The 16967-nt window shown below is 47.8% G+C and overlaps 1 protein-coding gene across 1 annotated transcript; it reads left to right on the forward strand.

The window, feature by feature from the left end:
• Positions 1-611: 611 nt before the first annotated feature.
• LOC113885352 (conglutinin-like) lies at positions 612-10073 on the forward strand. Its single transcript, XM_027530635.1, is given in 7 exon segments — positions 612-813; positions 5126-5242; positions 5519-5626; positions 5930-6037; positions 6409-6525; positions 7135-7218; positions 9617-10073. Coding segments are annotated over 7 exon segments (1101 nt in total). The 5' UTR covers positions 612-614; the 3' UTR covers positions 9985-10073.
• The last annotated feature ends 6894 nt before the right edge of the window (positions 10074-16967 follow it).

Here is a 16967-nt window from a genome sequence, read left to right on the forward strand (position 1 = left end):
GTGGAGCCCTGGTATGACAAATCCTGAAAAATAAGCAGTCATGCACCTTTCTGTGCTCAGGACAGAGCTTACCAAGCATTATCCCTCTGGCTTTCTTTTTTTTTTTTCAGATAGCACTGCAGACTCCAGTACTAGTCTGTCCAGAGCAGCAAGTGACAGCAACTAGGAAACAAGCCAGCATTGTAAGAGGTAAAGCAACCGACTCACTGGTATAAAAAGGGATAAAGAGACCCAGAGAGGGAAGGGTCGCACACAACGGCCCTCAGTGAGTCCCTCCTGGTGTGATAATGGCCTCAGTGAGGCATTCTACATCCTGGCCAAAGTGCCCCTGACAGGGATGACAAGCCCCAAAAGGGATGACACAGACCATCTGACAGTAGATTCATGCTGCTGGCAGACCAGGTCAGAGGCCCAGCTGGTCCACTCATGTCCTCTCTGGCCAGACCTTATCCTAACTTTCCCTGAACTGCTTTTGAAGCCCTGCTACTCTTGGCCCCAGAGGATGAGAGAGGAGATGGGGGAAGGGCTTCTCCTGACCTCCAGGAGCTGGGCCAGCCCTAATCCTTGTCCTTGGACCAAGAGCACCCCCCCCCCTCTTTTCCTCTGCCTAGGACATGCTTCTCCTCCCTCTTTCCATGCTGCTCCTGCTTACACAGCCCTGGAGATCCCTGGGAGCAGAAATAATGATCTATTCCCAGAAAACACTGGCCAACACCTGTACCCTGGTTATGTGTAGCCCCCTGGAGGGTAGCTTGCCTGGTCGTGATGGACAAGATGGGAGAGAAGGCCCCCGGGGGGAGAAGGGAGATCCAGGTAGAGCTGGGACCATGGGCTTGCCCTGATGGGAAGGGGTGGGCACTGGAATTGTAACCAACCCCAAAACTCTGAATCTTCTTTAGTGGAAACCTTGAAGATGGTCTTCCCAAGATGGGAGGAATCCCCCAGATTTTCAGTGCACCTAAAACATGGCTTTACTGGTTGGCAAAGACTGGCTTGCCCAAATCCCCAGCTCCATAACCACCTGTCCTGATTTCTCCCCTAGGATCTTCTGACCCTAACCACCCCAAGAATGTACAAACAATGAGTGAGCAAGTGGTATTTGGATCCTCTGCTCCAGAACTTTTTGGGATTCCCAGGTGGTGCTAGTGGTAAAAAACCTGACTCCCAAAGAAGGAGATGTAAGAGATGCAGTTTTGATCCCTGGGTCAGAAAGATCCCCTGGAGGAGGGCATAGCAACCCTCTCCTGTATTCTTGCTTGGAGAATCCCGTGGACAGAGGAGCTTGGCAAGTTTTGGGCCACTGGGTTGCACACGACTGAAGTGACTTAGTACACTCATGTGGGAGACGTAGGAGATGTAGGTTTGATCCCATGGTTGGGACAATCCCCTGGATAGAAAATGGCAACTCACTCTGTTATTGCCTGGAGAATATCATGGACAGAGGAATCTGTCAGGCTACAATCCACAAAGAGTCAGATGCGACTGAGTACATACACTCCCAAACTTAACTGTTGTTCATTCGTATTAAATGTTGCCTCTGCAGAATGTCAAATATTTTTGAACTGATGACTGTCGTAAGTTTCAGTTTAATCATCTGTAGATGAGAATAATATCAACCACCAGTGACAGAGAATTGAGCCAAGGCTTCATTTCTTTGTTGGGTCTTCAAGATAAACTTTTATTCTTCTGCTGTCCCAACCAGCTGAATTCGCCTGAGGTTTCCAAATGTACTGATTATTAAGGGAATTTTCTGGAAACACTGCCCCACAGGAGAAGATCTGGTTTTTACTGACAAGAAGTGAGAATTTGATGAACCAGCGACAAGGACGAGGGAATCACCATGGCCCTGGGCCAGGGTTATGGGGGATAAACTGAGTTCTTTTCATCTTTCTGGAGTTTGTGTTTTGATTGGAGAGGAAATACATGAACCAGATTAAAGCTGAAAAGAATACATAACATCCCTAGGATTTGTAGGGTAAGAGACAATATCTGTCTGTCTTTTAGAAAGAAAGTAGCTTCCAACATGAATGGGCTGGGGCTAGAGCAGGCCTCCTAGAAGTGATCTCAGAGGAAGGGTGGTATTCAAGATGCCAACTCTCTCTAGCTCCCCGAGGGGCCCTGTATTGAAAAGTATCCCTTCTTCTACCTCCCTGCTCTCATGGCTGCCATGGTTTGTACACAAGGATGGCAACCTCGAATGCTCCCTTCTAAGGAATGACTTGCTTCCAAGGTACCTGCTGCCCTCCCCAGCCAGGGGGGAGCCCAGGAGAGGCTCAGCCAGGGACCAGGTGTCTCTGCCTGAGCACTGTGCACCAGGGGGTCTGGGATGTGGGGCCTATCCTCCGGGCTCCCATTGATTGCCTAGTGAGAATTGGAGCTAAGAGCAGGACCCAATGTCCAGCACAGACACTCTCATCACCCATCAAATACTCCAGTCTCCCTCCACCTGCACATTCTTGGCCCGGGCAAGACTGGCCCTTCTTACCCTGGGGGAGTGGTTTCCAGATCTGAAATGTCACCTCTCCTCTCCAGGGCTCTGAATCCTCTTCAGCCTTGAAGTCCTGTTCCCTATGAGTACGTGTGTGTCCATGGGTTGAGGGTGCTGGGATGGACAAGGGACATCTCAGAAGCTGTTTTCTTCACTCATTACCTGTGCCTCACAGTTTAAACTTCAGTGACAAATTCCTTGCAGACCAGGACCTGGTGCTGACATTTACTTCCTGCTCAGTGCTAGGCAGAAAGCCATGTTCCACAGAGAGATTCTCCGTGAACAGAGAAATGAAATAATGAGGAAATGAACAAATACGTGAATGAACAAGTTAGTAGTAACTGACAGATTTCTTTTGTTGTCTTTTTGCACATGAATGCTTACTCACAACAGTCAAAAGATGGAAACAACCCAAGTGTCTATCAACATTTATCTGAGGTGAATGAATAAAGAAAATATATTGTATTCATACTATAGAACATTTCTCATCCATAGATTGGAACGAAGTACTGATAATGTGCTACAAATTGGATGAGACTCAAGAATGTCACTCCTAGTTTAAAGAGGCAGACACAAAGGGTCATATATTGTATGTATTTATATAAAATATCCAGAATAGCTAACAGAGACAGGCAGCTGCATAGAGGTAGCCAGGGCTTAGGAGGAGGCAGGGAGGGAGTATGGGTATGAGCTTTTCTCTGGGATTAATCAAATAGTCTTGAACTAAAGAGTAGTGGTAGTTGTACAATTATGTCAATGTTCTAAATGCCACTGAATTGTATACTTTAAATGATTAATTACAGGTAATTCCTGGAATCCAGAGGTTAGGATTCCATGCTCTCACTGCCAGGCCTCAGGTTCAATCCCTGATTGGGAAACTGAGAGCCTGCAAACTACACAGCACAGTAAAAAAAAAAAAAAAGTAATTTTTATATTATATGAATTACATCTCAATGAAAAAAGAATAACCAAATTCACAGAATTGAGTGTATAATTCTTGAATCAATAGGCATTTCTCCCTTTAGTCTTTGAAGGCAAATCTCTTATAATTTCAGACTTAGGTAGCCTTCTTAAGGTAATGTGATTTTTTTAAATGTTTGGTCATTTTTCCAAAGCAAATTAGTATATGATCACTAAATACAAGAAGATGGAAATTAAAATTGCCTCAATTGTGCTCCTTAGAAAGAACAACTAACACTTGTCTATGCTCTTCTTGTGGTTTTTTCAATGTGTGTTACATGTGCACATGCCTGAGACATGCGTGGACATGTTGAAGAAATGGAATCATATTAAATAGTGTTTATAACTTACTTTTATCACTTAATAATACACAATAATATCATCTATCTTCCATAATTTTAAAAGCATGTTACATAGTTTTTTCTCTTCTTTATATTAAATAAAATTGATCTATAATATATTAGAATCAGATGTACATCATAATGAATTCATATTTGCATATATTGTGCAATGATTGTCACAATAAGTCATCAACACACATAGTTAACGATTTATGTGTGATGCGAACTTTTAAGATCTGCTTGCTCAGCAATGTTCAAGCATGCAACCCAGGATTACTAACTATAGAACTTCGCTGTACATTATATCCTGGGACTTAATTGTTTTTAAACTGGACCCTAGTACCTTTTGAAGATTTCTATCCATTCTGCCCACTTCTCAAACCCACCTCTAGCAACCACAAATCTGTTCTCTGTATTGTGAGTATGTTGTTTCTATTTGTTTTCTTAGATTTCACATATAAGTGAGATCGTATGGTACCGCCCTTCCCTGTGACTTATTCCACTAAACATAGTGCCTTTAAGGTTCACCAGGGTTGCTGCAAATAGCAAGATTTCATTCTCTTTTATGGCTGAATAATGTTCCATTGTATATGCACCCTGCATTTTCTACATCCATTCATCCGTCCATAGATACTTGGGCTCTAGGCTGCATCCATGTCTGGGCTACCATGAATGATGCTGCAATTAACTTGGGGGTCATATATCTTTTCAGGTTAGTGTTTTCATTTTCTTTAGTTAAATGCTCAGAAGGGGAATTGATGGATTCTAGGGTAGCTCTAGTTTTAACTTTCTGAGAAACCTCCATGCTGTCTCCATAGTGGCTGTTCCATTTGCATCCCTACTGCACAAAGCTTTCCTTTTCTCTACTTCTGCAGCACTTCCTATTTGCTGTCTGATGATAGCCATTCTGAGAGGTGTGAGGTGACAGCTCTTTGTGCTTTTGATTTCTATTTCTTTGGTAGTAAGTGTCAGGTGTCATTTCTGCCATAAACTTTGGTTCTGGGAAGGGGGGAGGGCAGGGAGTCCATGGTCCAGGGTAAAAGCTGACAGACTGAACTGCCATAAATACCGTGGCCTTGGGGCAGGGGCAGGTGCATCGTATGCAAAGCCAGGTGAGTCTTGGTTTGGATCTGCCTCCAATTCAGCAAGCCTGTTTCTTCACTTGTAAAATGGGGATGTGGATATGCATTTCTTGACAGCCACTGGACCAGTCACCTGGAAGGGCAGTGTCTACACCCTACAGAACCCTGAAAGAACGCCAAGGCCCTGACCCTGCAGGCAGGTGGTTCCTCCTGGGCCAGGATCAGCTTTATGTCCATCTTGTCTGTGCCCACAGGTTCACCCGGACCTGCAGGATGAGTACGGAGGCCTGGACCAGCTGGCCCCATAGGGCCAAAAGGGGACAATGGCTCTGCTGGGGAACCCAGACCAAAGGGAGACCCTGGACCACCTGGTGAGCAGCTTATGGAATGAAGGTGTCTGTAGATGGCATGCTGCCGCTAGGCCATGGCACTAGGCATGCACAGATTCTACCCCAGGAAGAGGAAGGTCATTCTCAAGGTGGCACTGGGTTATCTCAGGGAAGACTGCAGCTCCTGGGGAGGGTGGAGAGTGAGGGCAACATCTCTAGGAGGAGGCTGCCTGTCTGACTTCTACTACAGCCCCATCTTTTATGCACTCCATTCCGAGGAGATTCAGTGTCACTGACTGGGCTGGTCGTTTTTCCCAGGGCCTCCTGGTATTCCTGGATCAGCTGGAAGACAGGGCCCCTCAGGGAAGCAGGGGAGCATGGGACCTCCAGGCACACCAGGCCCCAAAGGAGAGACTGGGCCCAAAGGTAGGAGGGTGGTATGTGGTGGGTGAGGGAGGGAGAAGGGAGGGGTGACGTTGGCAGCCCTGGTGGGGACCAGGGTACGTGCACAGTGCCTGGAAAGCCTGGAACATCTACACCTGGTAGGCCTGGCTGGGCCTCTCCACATTCCCACACTGACTGAATTTGCTAGAGGAGACCAAGCAGTCAGGAGCAGTCTCCCAGGTCGCTCTCTCACCTGGAGCTATAGGTGACAAGCTGCACTGCTGAAGAAATGGTACCTGCTGAGCGCACTCTCAGCCATGTTTCTCCAATGTGTTCCATCCTCAGGAGGAGTGGGTGCCCCAGGCATGCAGGGCTTCCGAGGCCCCACAGACCTCAAAGGAGAGAGAGGTGCCCCCGGGGAGACTGGAGCCCCTGGACGTGCTGGGGAAGCAGGTGAGCAATGGATATGGGGCTGGGCTCATATTCCCTTGTGCCTACCCCCACCAGCCATCATGTCAGAGCTGGCATTTCAGGGAGAGAGCCAGTGTTGGGTTTTGGGAACTGTCTGTCTCCAGGGAGAAGGTGCTGAGAGTAGCAGGGACTGTTTGTATTTGGGAAGGCTGGTTGTTAGTTTATGGGACAGTCAGTGTATAGAGAGGATGCAAGAAGAGGATCCAGGCACAGAGGAACATTTGTATGTGGGAGGGTGTGCTGCTTGGGGAAAGGAAGTCCATGTGTGGAAGTTGGGGGTGGTTGGGGGGGCGGAGCACGAAAATGCTAAAATATATGTTCAGCATTCACCCATTTCTACTTCTCTTATCCAGGGCCTGCTGGAGCTATAGGTCCACAGGGCCCTTCAGGTGCCAGAGGCCCCCCTGGGCTGAAGGGGGACAGAGGTGATCCTGGAGAAAGAGGAGCAAAGGGGGAGAGTGGGCTTGCAGGTAAGGAAGCCTTGGAGGCCCCATTAGGGTTTGGGGCAGGGAGGAGGCCTTATTCAGCTCAGCTCTCCTCTCAGGTAACCCATTTACAGGTGGGAGTCAAGCAGGAAAAGCTGACAGGGTGTATGGTGAGGTGGACTCTGGTCTTAGCCTCTGTGACTCTCTGGAGGAATACCTGAGCAGATTTTCTATCTGATCTTTATGACAAGCCAACCTCCCTCTCCAGTTCATCAGATAACCTTGAACATCAATAATTTAATGGATAGGAAATACTCAAGCTATGTGTATTTCTCTCCTACAACCATACCACCCTCTGCAATGCAAAAGGAAGTGCTATCAGATTCCTAGAATTTGGAATTAAAATGACATCTGGTTCACTGTCAGTGAGGCAAGGGACCTGTCAGGGATACTGTTCACAAGAGAACCCCAGGAAATCCTGTGGACACAGAGGCCAACTAGGTCAGCAAAGGTGGGCTTCCTAGGCCTCTATTCCACCTCCTTACCCCACCCCCAACTTGAGTCTCCACCTGGACTCTCTTCCCTTGAGGCCTGGGCTCTGAGTGACCCTAGGCTGTTCTGGATCTGTCTTCACTTGGCCTCTCTCTCCTGCAGAGGTCAATGCTCTCAGGCAGCGGGTGACAATCTTAGACAGACAGCTGCAATGCTTCCAAAATGCCTTCTCTCAGTATAAGAAAGGTGAGTTCCTGGACCTGACTCTTGCCAGGCCCTGAGCATGGGCCTCAGACTTAGTCTAGGCTAGGCTCGTAGTTCTCTTGGCTGGGTCTAAATTGGACTTGCTGGGACCATGACTGGGACTGGACCTAGACCTGGGGCAGGAGGTGGGGTTAGGACAGGGCTGGGACAGAGCCATACCCCACATGCTCCAGAAGCTCAAGTAGATGCACAGGACAAGGAGGAGGATGCGGTCCATGTCACCAGTTCAGCAGACCTTCACCACAGCCTACCCTGGGCAGGTTCCTATGACAGACAAGGGGTCACCCAAACCAGGATACTTTTCTTCCATCTGTGGGGCCAAGTGTCCAAATGCCCAGAGAAGAAGCTGCACAGCCCAGGGAAGCAGAGAATCCAGACATGACCCTGAGAGCGGGGGTAGGATGCTGCCCGTGGGGTTCAAGGCTGCTGGCGACCAATCCTTGGTGTGTGGCCACCAAGTATCTTACCCTAAAGATGTCCCTGGGTCTGGAAGGAATAGGCTGCCTCCAGTCTCTGGCCAGTGCTGGACTCTCCTGCACCTCTTGTGGAGTTTAAAGCAGAGGTTCTTCCCTAAGCCTGGATCCTAATCAGGCTAAGGCCTCCTAGAGCACACACCTGAGTGCCCTGCATCTTTGACACACTCCATCAACTACCCCTCCTCCTTCTCTCCTCTCCCTGATGACAGCTTTGAATGCACATCACTTATCAAACCTCACTGATTCAAAAAAAGGAGAGTTTTCTGAAGGAGTAGAGCATAAAGGGGCCTGATTGTGTGAGACATAGGGTTGGCTCCTAAGAACTCAAGCCAACTAAGTACTGAAGTAGTGGGATGAGAATTCTCAGCAGTTTATGTCTTCCTTCTTGCACAATCATATTTACATATCTATTTACTACCCCATTCCTTGGTAGCTCAGCTGGTAAAGAATCTGCCTGCATTGCAGGAGACCTGGGTTTGATCTCTGGGTTGGGAGTATCCCCTGGAATGGAAATGGAAAACCACTCCAATATCCTAGCCTGGAAAATCTCATGGACAGAAGTCCCTGGTGGACTTCAGTACATGGGATCAAAAAGAGTTGGGCACAACTTAAAAACTAACCCTTTATGCAGACTTATATAAACAAAGGTGAACTTGGGCATATGTGCTGGCCACCTGTGTGTATGTAAACACCATCACTCAGTCCACACCACCTACATACATGAACACACATGCAGACATATGCACACCCATCCTGATGGACCTTGAGTCAGCCCATGTACCTTCAGATGGACACACGGATGTATTCACGCATGCACACACACACCCACACCCAGATGCATGGGACATAAACCAATCATGGCACACAAGCTTGCACTGACCTTGTCCGGGGCTGTCTCGGCGCCATCCGACTACGTGGAAAATCTGGTCTCCGATTGCTTGTTGAAGCTGCTCAGAGGAAAAGGGCAGTGGGTTAGGGTGCAGCCTGGGTTCAGAACCAGTCCAGTGAGCCCTGTTAGGAGCCCAGAAGATTTCCATGCAGACCCTGGAAGTCAGAGGGGTGTGGATGGGATGGAAGAAAAAGAGATACTTAACACGTCACATAGGGGCTGCTGTTTTGCAGTGTACCTTTTCCTTAGAAATATGAGATTAGACTCTGAAAAGAGAAATGACTTTCCCTTGTCACCTGGCCTGTCATTGCCAGGGTAGGGCTGAACACATGACTTTCTGAAGCCCAGACAGGGCTCTCTCCAAAGCTGATCCCACCCTGCCCTCCTGCCCCCACATAGAGCTCTCAGATGCCGTCATCCCCTGCTCAGTGGTCCAGGGAGGCTGACTGGCCATAGGTTCACCTGCGAGCATATGGAAGCCAACACTGGACTGCCCCCAGTGCAGAGGTCAGCACTTGGCTGCTATCAGATGCACCCGTCCTCCCCTTTCTCCTCACCCCTTCACACAGCACAGAACCACTCAGACAACTCCTCATGCCCAGTCATCATGCAAGGGTGAGAGTGAGCCACCTGTTTGGTGTTTTCCACACTCTCAGGAACTGCCCTGGACTCTACAGTGTCATTTCCCTGCCAACGTCCTTCCTATTTACACAGTAATTAAAATGCTGGATTCTCGTGAACAGCACGGGGAAGAACAGAAAGTGCATGTGGGAGCTTTAGTGTCAACTCCAAGGTCTGATCCTCATCTACATTTGAGAGTTGGGTGACTTTGGGCTTCTTGCATAAGCACCTGAGTTCCAGGGTCCTCACCTCTTGCATGATGGATGCTTGAGAGCTAAGTGCCTTGCTTTTGTGCTATCTGGTGCCCTGGTACCCTCGTGGGATCTGGGGACTCCAGTTGAAGCACAAGGTCTAGCTGCTGCACATCCCTAGCCTGATTCTCCTCTTCCCCTAGCGGTGCTCTTCCCTGATGCCCGGAGTGTCGTGGTGAAGATCTTCAAGATGGCAGGTGCTGTAATATCATATTTGGGTTCAGAGCATCAGGAACAGCTGGCCTTCCCACGCTCTGCAGCTGAGAATGAGGCCGTGACACAGGTGGTCAGAGCCCAGAAAAAGAATGCTTACCTGAGCATGAATGACATCTCCACAGAGGGGAAGTTCACCTACCCCACTGGGAAAATACTGGTCTATTCCAACTGGGCCAATGGGGAGCCCAACAAGAGTGATGAGGGACAACCAGAGAACTGTGTGGAAATCTCTCCTGACGGCAAGTGGAATGATGTACCCTGCAGTAAGCAACTCCTTGTGATCTGCGAGTTTTGAGCTCCCCCACCCACCCCAGGGAAGGGGCAGTGCCCAGAGCTGTGAGCTGCCAACATCCCAATAAAACGTTGACCCTCTGCTGCTCAGGGCTTCCCAATTGAGCCATGGGATGAATCCACAAGGCAGGCCTCCTATGTAACTCCTCCATCAGAATAAAGTTTGAAACTGGCTTCACATCTGGAAGATTTGTCACAAAAAAGGGGGGCAGCCTGCGACTCAGGGGCAAGGGCTAAACGGAGGTCTCCAAGATGCCCCTTGTCAAAATCCAGTGTCTCCTCAACAAGACAGGTGTCTAGCCCTCCACCTCTGCCAAACGTGGACTGCATTTGACCCCACTGGTCACTGCTACCTCCTTCTCTTTCCTCTCCTGCGTTCAATCTTTTCATCCTTCAGCCTCTTTAACTCGTATCTCCTCTCCTGGAGTCCCACAGAGAGGAACAGGTGCCTCAGCTCTGGCTCCATTCTCTCCTTGCATTCACTCTAGGCTTTGGCTCATTCTCTCCCATGGTTTCAAATTGTTTCTATTGATGCCTCCCCCAGGTAGAGCCCTGTTCAGAACTCTCCCCATACCCCAGACTCCTCTCATCAAGGCAAGCTGTAGCCCTGGGTCTTGGAGGTCATCGTGGCTGCCTCTTGCTGGCAGGGAAGCACCAACTTCTCTGGCCAGGTTGAGTGGGCTTATACCCAGCAGACTCCCCTCACCCACGACCATCCAGGATTTCTTTCTTCCCATGACAATGTGACTGTGGATGCCCATTCGGAGAATGTACCATCTGCACAGTCCTAATCCCTTCTAAAGTTTCAGGCAGAGAAGCTGTCCAGCCATGTTCAGATTCATCCCTCAACCTCTTCCTGCCTTGAAGTTCAAGGAATGTTCATCTTCACTCTGCCTTAGAGACAATCTAGGCAAATCCTCATTTTACAGACATGGAATCCAAGACACTGAGAGGAAGGGAACCTGCATAGGTAGTGACATAGGAGACAGGGTGCCTCTGGGTTGGACCTCTGGTGTTTGTCAAGTCGAGTAAAATCAAGCTTTGTTCACACCGAGAACTCCAAGGACAAAGCTAGTGGCCAAAGCTGAGCTCTGCTAAAGTAAAGAGATAAGGAGCCCACTTCTGAGTTCAACAAGGACTTCCCTGTCCACACATGTGCAGGAACAGTTATTGGGGGTCGAAAAGAGAGAGGCCCCACCCCATAATAAGTGGACTTGTACCCACAGGTTCTGTGCTGGCATCTATCTTATAAAACAGTTTCACATGCACCTTTTGAGGGTCTATGGACCAGTCAGGTGTGAAGAAATTAACAAGGTAATTGGCCAAAGGTAAATAATGATCTGGAAGGACTGTCCTATATAAGTTAATTTATGTCACATCTTTACTGCTCTTCCTCTCATTCGGGACTCCCACACTCCACCTCGGGTGTGTGTCTCTGCTTAGCTCTGACTTGCTGCACTCCTCCTCCTCATTAGAGAGGATGCCCATACCCTTTTTATCTGGGGGCGTATTTCTGCCTTCTTCTGTCTTAAATAAACAACCTGCTTCTCAGTGTGCTCTGCCATGCATTGTGCTGGGTCTCTAATAATAAACGTTGTGGTTTTTGCCTCCATTAAACATTCTTGCTTTCAAATGGGGGATAGAGCCAGAGTCACTTTGCTTCTAGCCTCTAGTTCCTGGTGGTGTGTTGACTAGGATTCCTGGGGTTTCATCCAGTCCACTCAGGTTCCATCCTTGGGCAGAGAACTAAGATATCTCTTCAGGAGCGCTCACTGTTCTCCCTCAGAGATCAGGAGCACTGTTGCTACAACTCAGTCATGTAAAAGGCCATCAGATCCCATAACTTACACTTTTGGCTTGTAAGTTTTTGACCATAGGCCTCTGTATATTTACTTGATTTTATTGACACATTACTGCAAAGAATTCCAGCAAAGCTATTCAAAACCCTTAAGGATAATGCCATGAAGGTGCTGCATTCAACATATTAGCAACTCTAGAAGACCCAGCAATAGCCACAGAACTGGAAAAAGTCAATTCTCACCCCAATTCCCAAGAAGAGTAGTAGTAAAGAATGTACTAATGTTGGACAATTGCACTCATCTTCCATGCTAGGAAGATCATGGTTAAAATTTTGCATGCCAGTCTTTAGCATTGTGTGAACCAAGAACTTCCAGATGCCCAAGCAGGGTTTAGAAAAGGAAGAGGAACCAGAGATCATATTGCCAACTTTCGCTGGATCATGCAGAAAGCAAGGGAATTCCAGGAAGACATCTACCTCTATTTCATCAACTACGCTAAAGCCTTTGACTGTGTGGATCATAACAAACTGTGAAAAGCTCTTAAAGAGATGAGCATACCAGACCATCTTACCTGTTTCCTGAGAAACCTGTACACTGGTCAAGAAGCAACAGTCAGAACCCTGTGTGGAACAACTGATTGGTTCAAGATTGAGAAAGGAGTACAACAGGGCGAACTGCTGTTCCCTTGTTTGTTTAACCTACACACTGACCACACCGTGAGAAATACTGGGCTGGATGAGTTACTAGCTGGATTCAAGATAGGTGGGAGAAACATCGCTACTTCAGATATGCGGATGATACCACTCTATTGGCAGAAAGCAAAGAGGAACTAAAGAGCTTCTTGATGAGAGTGAAGGAAGAGAGTGAAAGAGCCAGCTTAAAAGTAAATATTTAAAAAACCCAAAAACTAACATCATGGCATCCAACTCCATTACTTAATGGCAAATAAGGGGAAAAGGTGGAACTAGTGACAGATTTCCTCTTCTTGGGCTCTAAGATCACTGCAGATGATGACTGCAGCCATGAAATCAGAAGATGATTTATTCTTAGCAGGAAAGCTATGACAAGCAGAGACAGTGTGCTGAAAAGCAGAGACATTACTCTGCCAACAAGGCCCATATAGTCAAGTCTATGGTTGTCCCAGTGGTCATGAACAGTTGTGAAAGCTGGACCATAAAGAAGCAAAATGCCAAAGAATTGATACCTTCAAACTGTGGTGCTAGAAAAGACTCCTGAAAGTCCCTGGGACAGCAAGGAAATCAAACCAGTCAATCTTAAGGGAAATCAACCCTAAATACTCATTGGAGGGACTGATGATGAAGCTCCAGTACTTTGGTCATCTGATGCAAATGGCCAACTCTATGGAAAAGTCCCTGATGCTGGGAAAGATTGAAGGCAGAAGGAGACAAGGGCTTCAGAGGATGAGATGGCATCACCGATGCAATGGACTTGAACTTGGACAAATTTCGGGAGATGGTGAGGGACAGGGAGACCTGGTGTGCTGCAGGCCATGGGGTTGCAAAGAGTCAGACCCAAGTGGGTGACTGAACACACTGCAAAGAAAAATTTAAACGACATCTGTACTTCAGAAATTGGAATGAGGCCTGAAGGAACCACAGGTTCATGGAAAGGGGTGATGAATACCCCTCTTCCAGACAGGAAAGCAGCCACTGTTTCCTTTGTTCCCAGGGACCAGGAGGACTGACCTCTCTGGTCCTTTCAGAATAGGACCCCCAAGCCCCACCCGTCTTTCCAACACACTTGCAGCCACAGTATGTACATGGGACAGCGTGTCTGAAAACAAAGCCACACCTCTCAACAGCATGCATGCAGCTCAGTTTTCGGCTAAGATCTTTCTCCTATTACTGAAAACATCCTCAATTCCTGATGGTATTTGAAATATAAATAGTAGTGAGCAAACAGCTCTTCAATACACAGCTCTTCAGACCAAAGCCATGCCTGGTTATTCTCATCAAGGGAGTTTAGAGCAGCCTGGTTTTATCGCATATTAACTTATATGCAGAGTATATCATGAGAAAACCTGGGCTGGAGGAAGCACAAGCTGGAATCGAGATTGCCGGGAGAAATATCAATAACCTCAGATATGCACATGACACCACCCTTATGGCAGAAAGTGAAGAAGAACTAAAGAGCCTCTTGATGAAAGTGAAAGAGGAGAGTGAAAAGGTTGGCTTAAAGCTTAACATTCAGAAAACTAAGATCATGGCATCCGGTCCCATCACTTCATGGCAAATAGATGGGGAAACAGTGGAAACAGTGTCAGACTTTATTTTTCTGGGCTCCAAAATCACTGCAGATGGTGATTGCAGCCATGAAATTAAAAGACGCTTACTCCATGGAAGGAAAGTTATGACCAACCTAGATAGCATATTCAAAAGCAGAGACATTACTTTGCCAACAAAGGTTCATCTAGTCAAAGCTAAGGTTTTTTCCAGTGGTTATGTATGGATGTGAGAGTTGGACTATAAAGAAAGCTGAGCGCCGAAGAATTGATGCTTTTGAACTGTGGTGTTGGAGAAGACTCTTGAGAGTCCCTTGAACTGCAAGGAGATCCAACCAGTCCATCCAAAAGGAGATCAGTCCTAAATGTTCATTGGAAGGACTGGTGTTGAAGCTGAAACTCCAATACTTTGGCCACCTGATGTGAGGAGCTGACTCATTTGAAAAGACCCTGATGCTGGGAAAGAATGGGGGCAGGAGGAGAAGGGGACAACAGAGGATGAGATGGCTGGATGGTATTACCAACTCGATGGACATGGGTTTCGGTGAACTCCGGGAGTTGTGATGGACAGGGAGGCCTGGCATGCTGCCGTTCATGGGGTCACAAAGAGTCGGAAACAACTGAGCGACTGAACTGAACTGAACTGAAGACAAACAACTGAATCTAGTTGAGCCCAAGGGAGGCATTTTTTTTTTTTTTTCCTGAGAACAGAGAATTCTGAATTGCCTTTAGAAGGACTGGCGGGCAGAGGCAGTCTGTCTTCTGCCTCTCTCTGCCCATCCTCACCTCTTTCCCTTCTTTACACACCAACTTCCTCTGCCTCCAGGTCTCAAGATCAGAGAGATCAGAAACTATCGCTCTCTTGCAGACATCAATCCCAAACTATGTGGAAATGCATCTTCCTATTTCAGATGCCCACTTCTCATCCAGTCACCTCACTCTGGAACAGCATAGTCCAACATGGCCATGGGATGCATGGGAGGTTATTCTGGTCTGGGAAGGTGCTCTGTGGGTGATCACTACTCATCCCAATATGTAAGCCATGCCTATTTCTTGACAAGGGGAACTGTATTGCTGAAATCTGCAAATGCTGAGACCCCAAAGCCTAGGAAGAAGCTTCAGATAAACCTGCACCAGGGGCCACAGGAGTCTGGTTTGCAGCTCTCCAGCACAGAGAATAAGTAAGGAGAGTCTTCGGGCTCTGCAGACACAGTCCGATTAAAGCAGAGGAAAGAGGCAAGTATTTCAGAAAATGCAGGATTTTAACCGTTCTTGAACACAGAGGTCTCTCCCTCCTACACCGTCAGTCATGAGCAAATGTGAACATGGATCTCCAATCACATCAGCGCCACCCTATAGTAGCCAGGACCCTAGTTTAGTAGCCTAGGTGCCAAGTAAAGCCAGAGCTGTGGGCCTCTTTGGTTTCAGTGTATCTGCCCTCTGATGCCCTCTTGCAACACCTACTGCCTTACTTGGGTTTCTTTTACCTTGGGCATGGGGTATCTCTTCACGGCTGCTCCAGCAAAGTGCAGACGCTGCTCCTTACCTTGGATGAGAGGTATCTCCTCACCACCGCCCCTCCTGACCTTGACGTGGAATAGCTCCTCTAGGCCCTCCTGCGCCCACGCAGCCACTGCTCCTTGGACATGGGGTAGTTCTTCCCGGCCTCCGTCCCTGGCCTCAAGCAGGGGGTAGCTCCTCCCTTCCACTGCCCCTAACCTTGGACGTGGGGTAGCTCCTCTCGGCTGCTCCTGTGCTGTCGCAGCCTGGAGCTCTCAGCTGCCGCCCCTGACCTAGGACATGGAGTAGCTCCTCTTGGCTGCTGCCCCTGACCTCAGATGTGGGGTAGCTTGTCTTGGACGTTACTGCGCCGTTGCAGCCTGGCACTCTTGACGTGGGGTAACTCCTCTTGGCCACTGACCCTCGGGCATGGAGTCCTCCCAGCTTCTGCCTCTGATCTCGGATGTGGGTTAGCTCCTCTCGGCCACAGTCTGTGCGCCGTTGCAGCCGCCTGCACTCTGAAACCATAATCACAGAAAACTAGTCAATCTAATCACACTAGGACCACAACCTTGTCTAACTCAATGAAACTAAGCCATGCCCATGGGGCCACCCAAAATGGGCAGGTCATGGTGGAGAGGTCTGACACAATGTGGTCCACTGGAGAAGGGAATGGCAAACCTCTTCAGTATCCTTGCCTTGAGAACCCCATGAACAGTATGAAAAGCAAAATGATAGGATACTGAAAGAGGAACTCCCCAGGTCAGTAGGTGCCCAATATGCTACTGGAGATCAGAAGGAGAAATAACTCCAGAAAGAATGAAGGGATAGAGCCAAAGCAAAAACAATACCCAGTTCTGGATGTGACTGGTGATAGAAGCAAGGTCCGATGCTGTAAAGAGCAATATTGCATAGGAACCTGGAATGTCAGGTCCATGAATCAAGGCAAATTGGAAGTGGTCAAACAGGAGATGGCAGGAGTGAACGTTGACATTCTAGGAATCAGTGAACTAAAATGGACTGGAATGGGTGAATTTAATTGATTTGACCATTATATCTACTACTGCAGGTAGGGATCCCTTAGAAGAAATGGAGTAGCCATCATGGTCAACAAGAGAGTCCAAAATGCAGTACTTGGATGCAATCTCAAAAATGACAGAATGATCTCTGTTCGTTTCCAAGGCAAACCATTCAATATTACAGTAATCCAAGTCTATGCCCCAACCAGTAATGCTGAAGAAGCTGAAGTTGAACGGTTCTATGAAGACCTACAAGACCTTTTAGAACTAATGCCCAAAAAACATGTCCTTTTCATTATAGGGGACTGGAATGCAAAAGTAGGAAGTCAAGAAACACCTGGAGTAACAGGCAAATTTGGCCTTGGAATATGGAATAAAGCAGGGCAAAGACTAATAGAGTTTTGCCAAGAAAATTCACTGGTCATAG

Source organism: Bos indicus x Bos taurus, chromosome 28, assembly GCF_003369695.1.
Source record: "Bos indicus x Bos taurus breed Angus x Brahman F1 hybrid chromosome 28, Bos_hybrid_MaternalHap_v2.0, whole genome shotgun sequence".
NCBI classification, from domain to species: domain Eukaryota; kingdom Metazoa; phylum Chordata; class Mammalia; order Artiodactyla; family Bovidae; genus Bos; species Bos indicus x Bos taurus.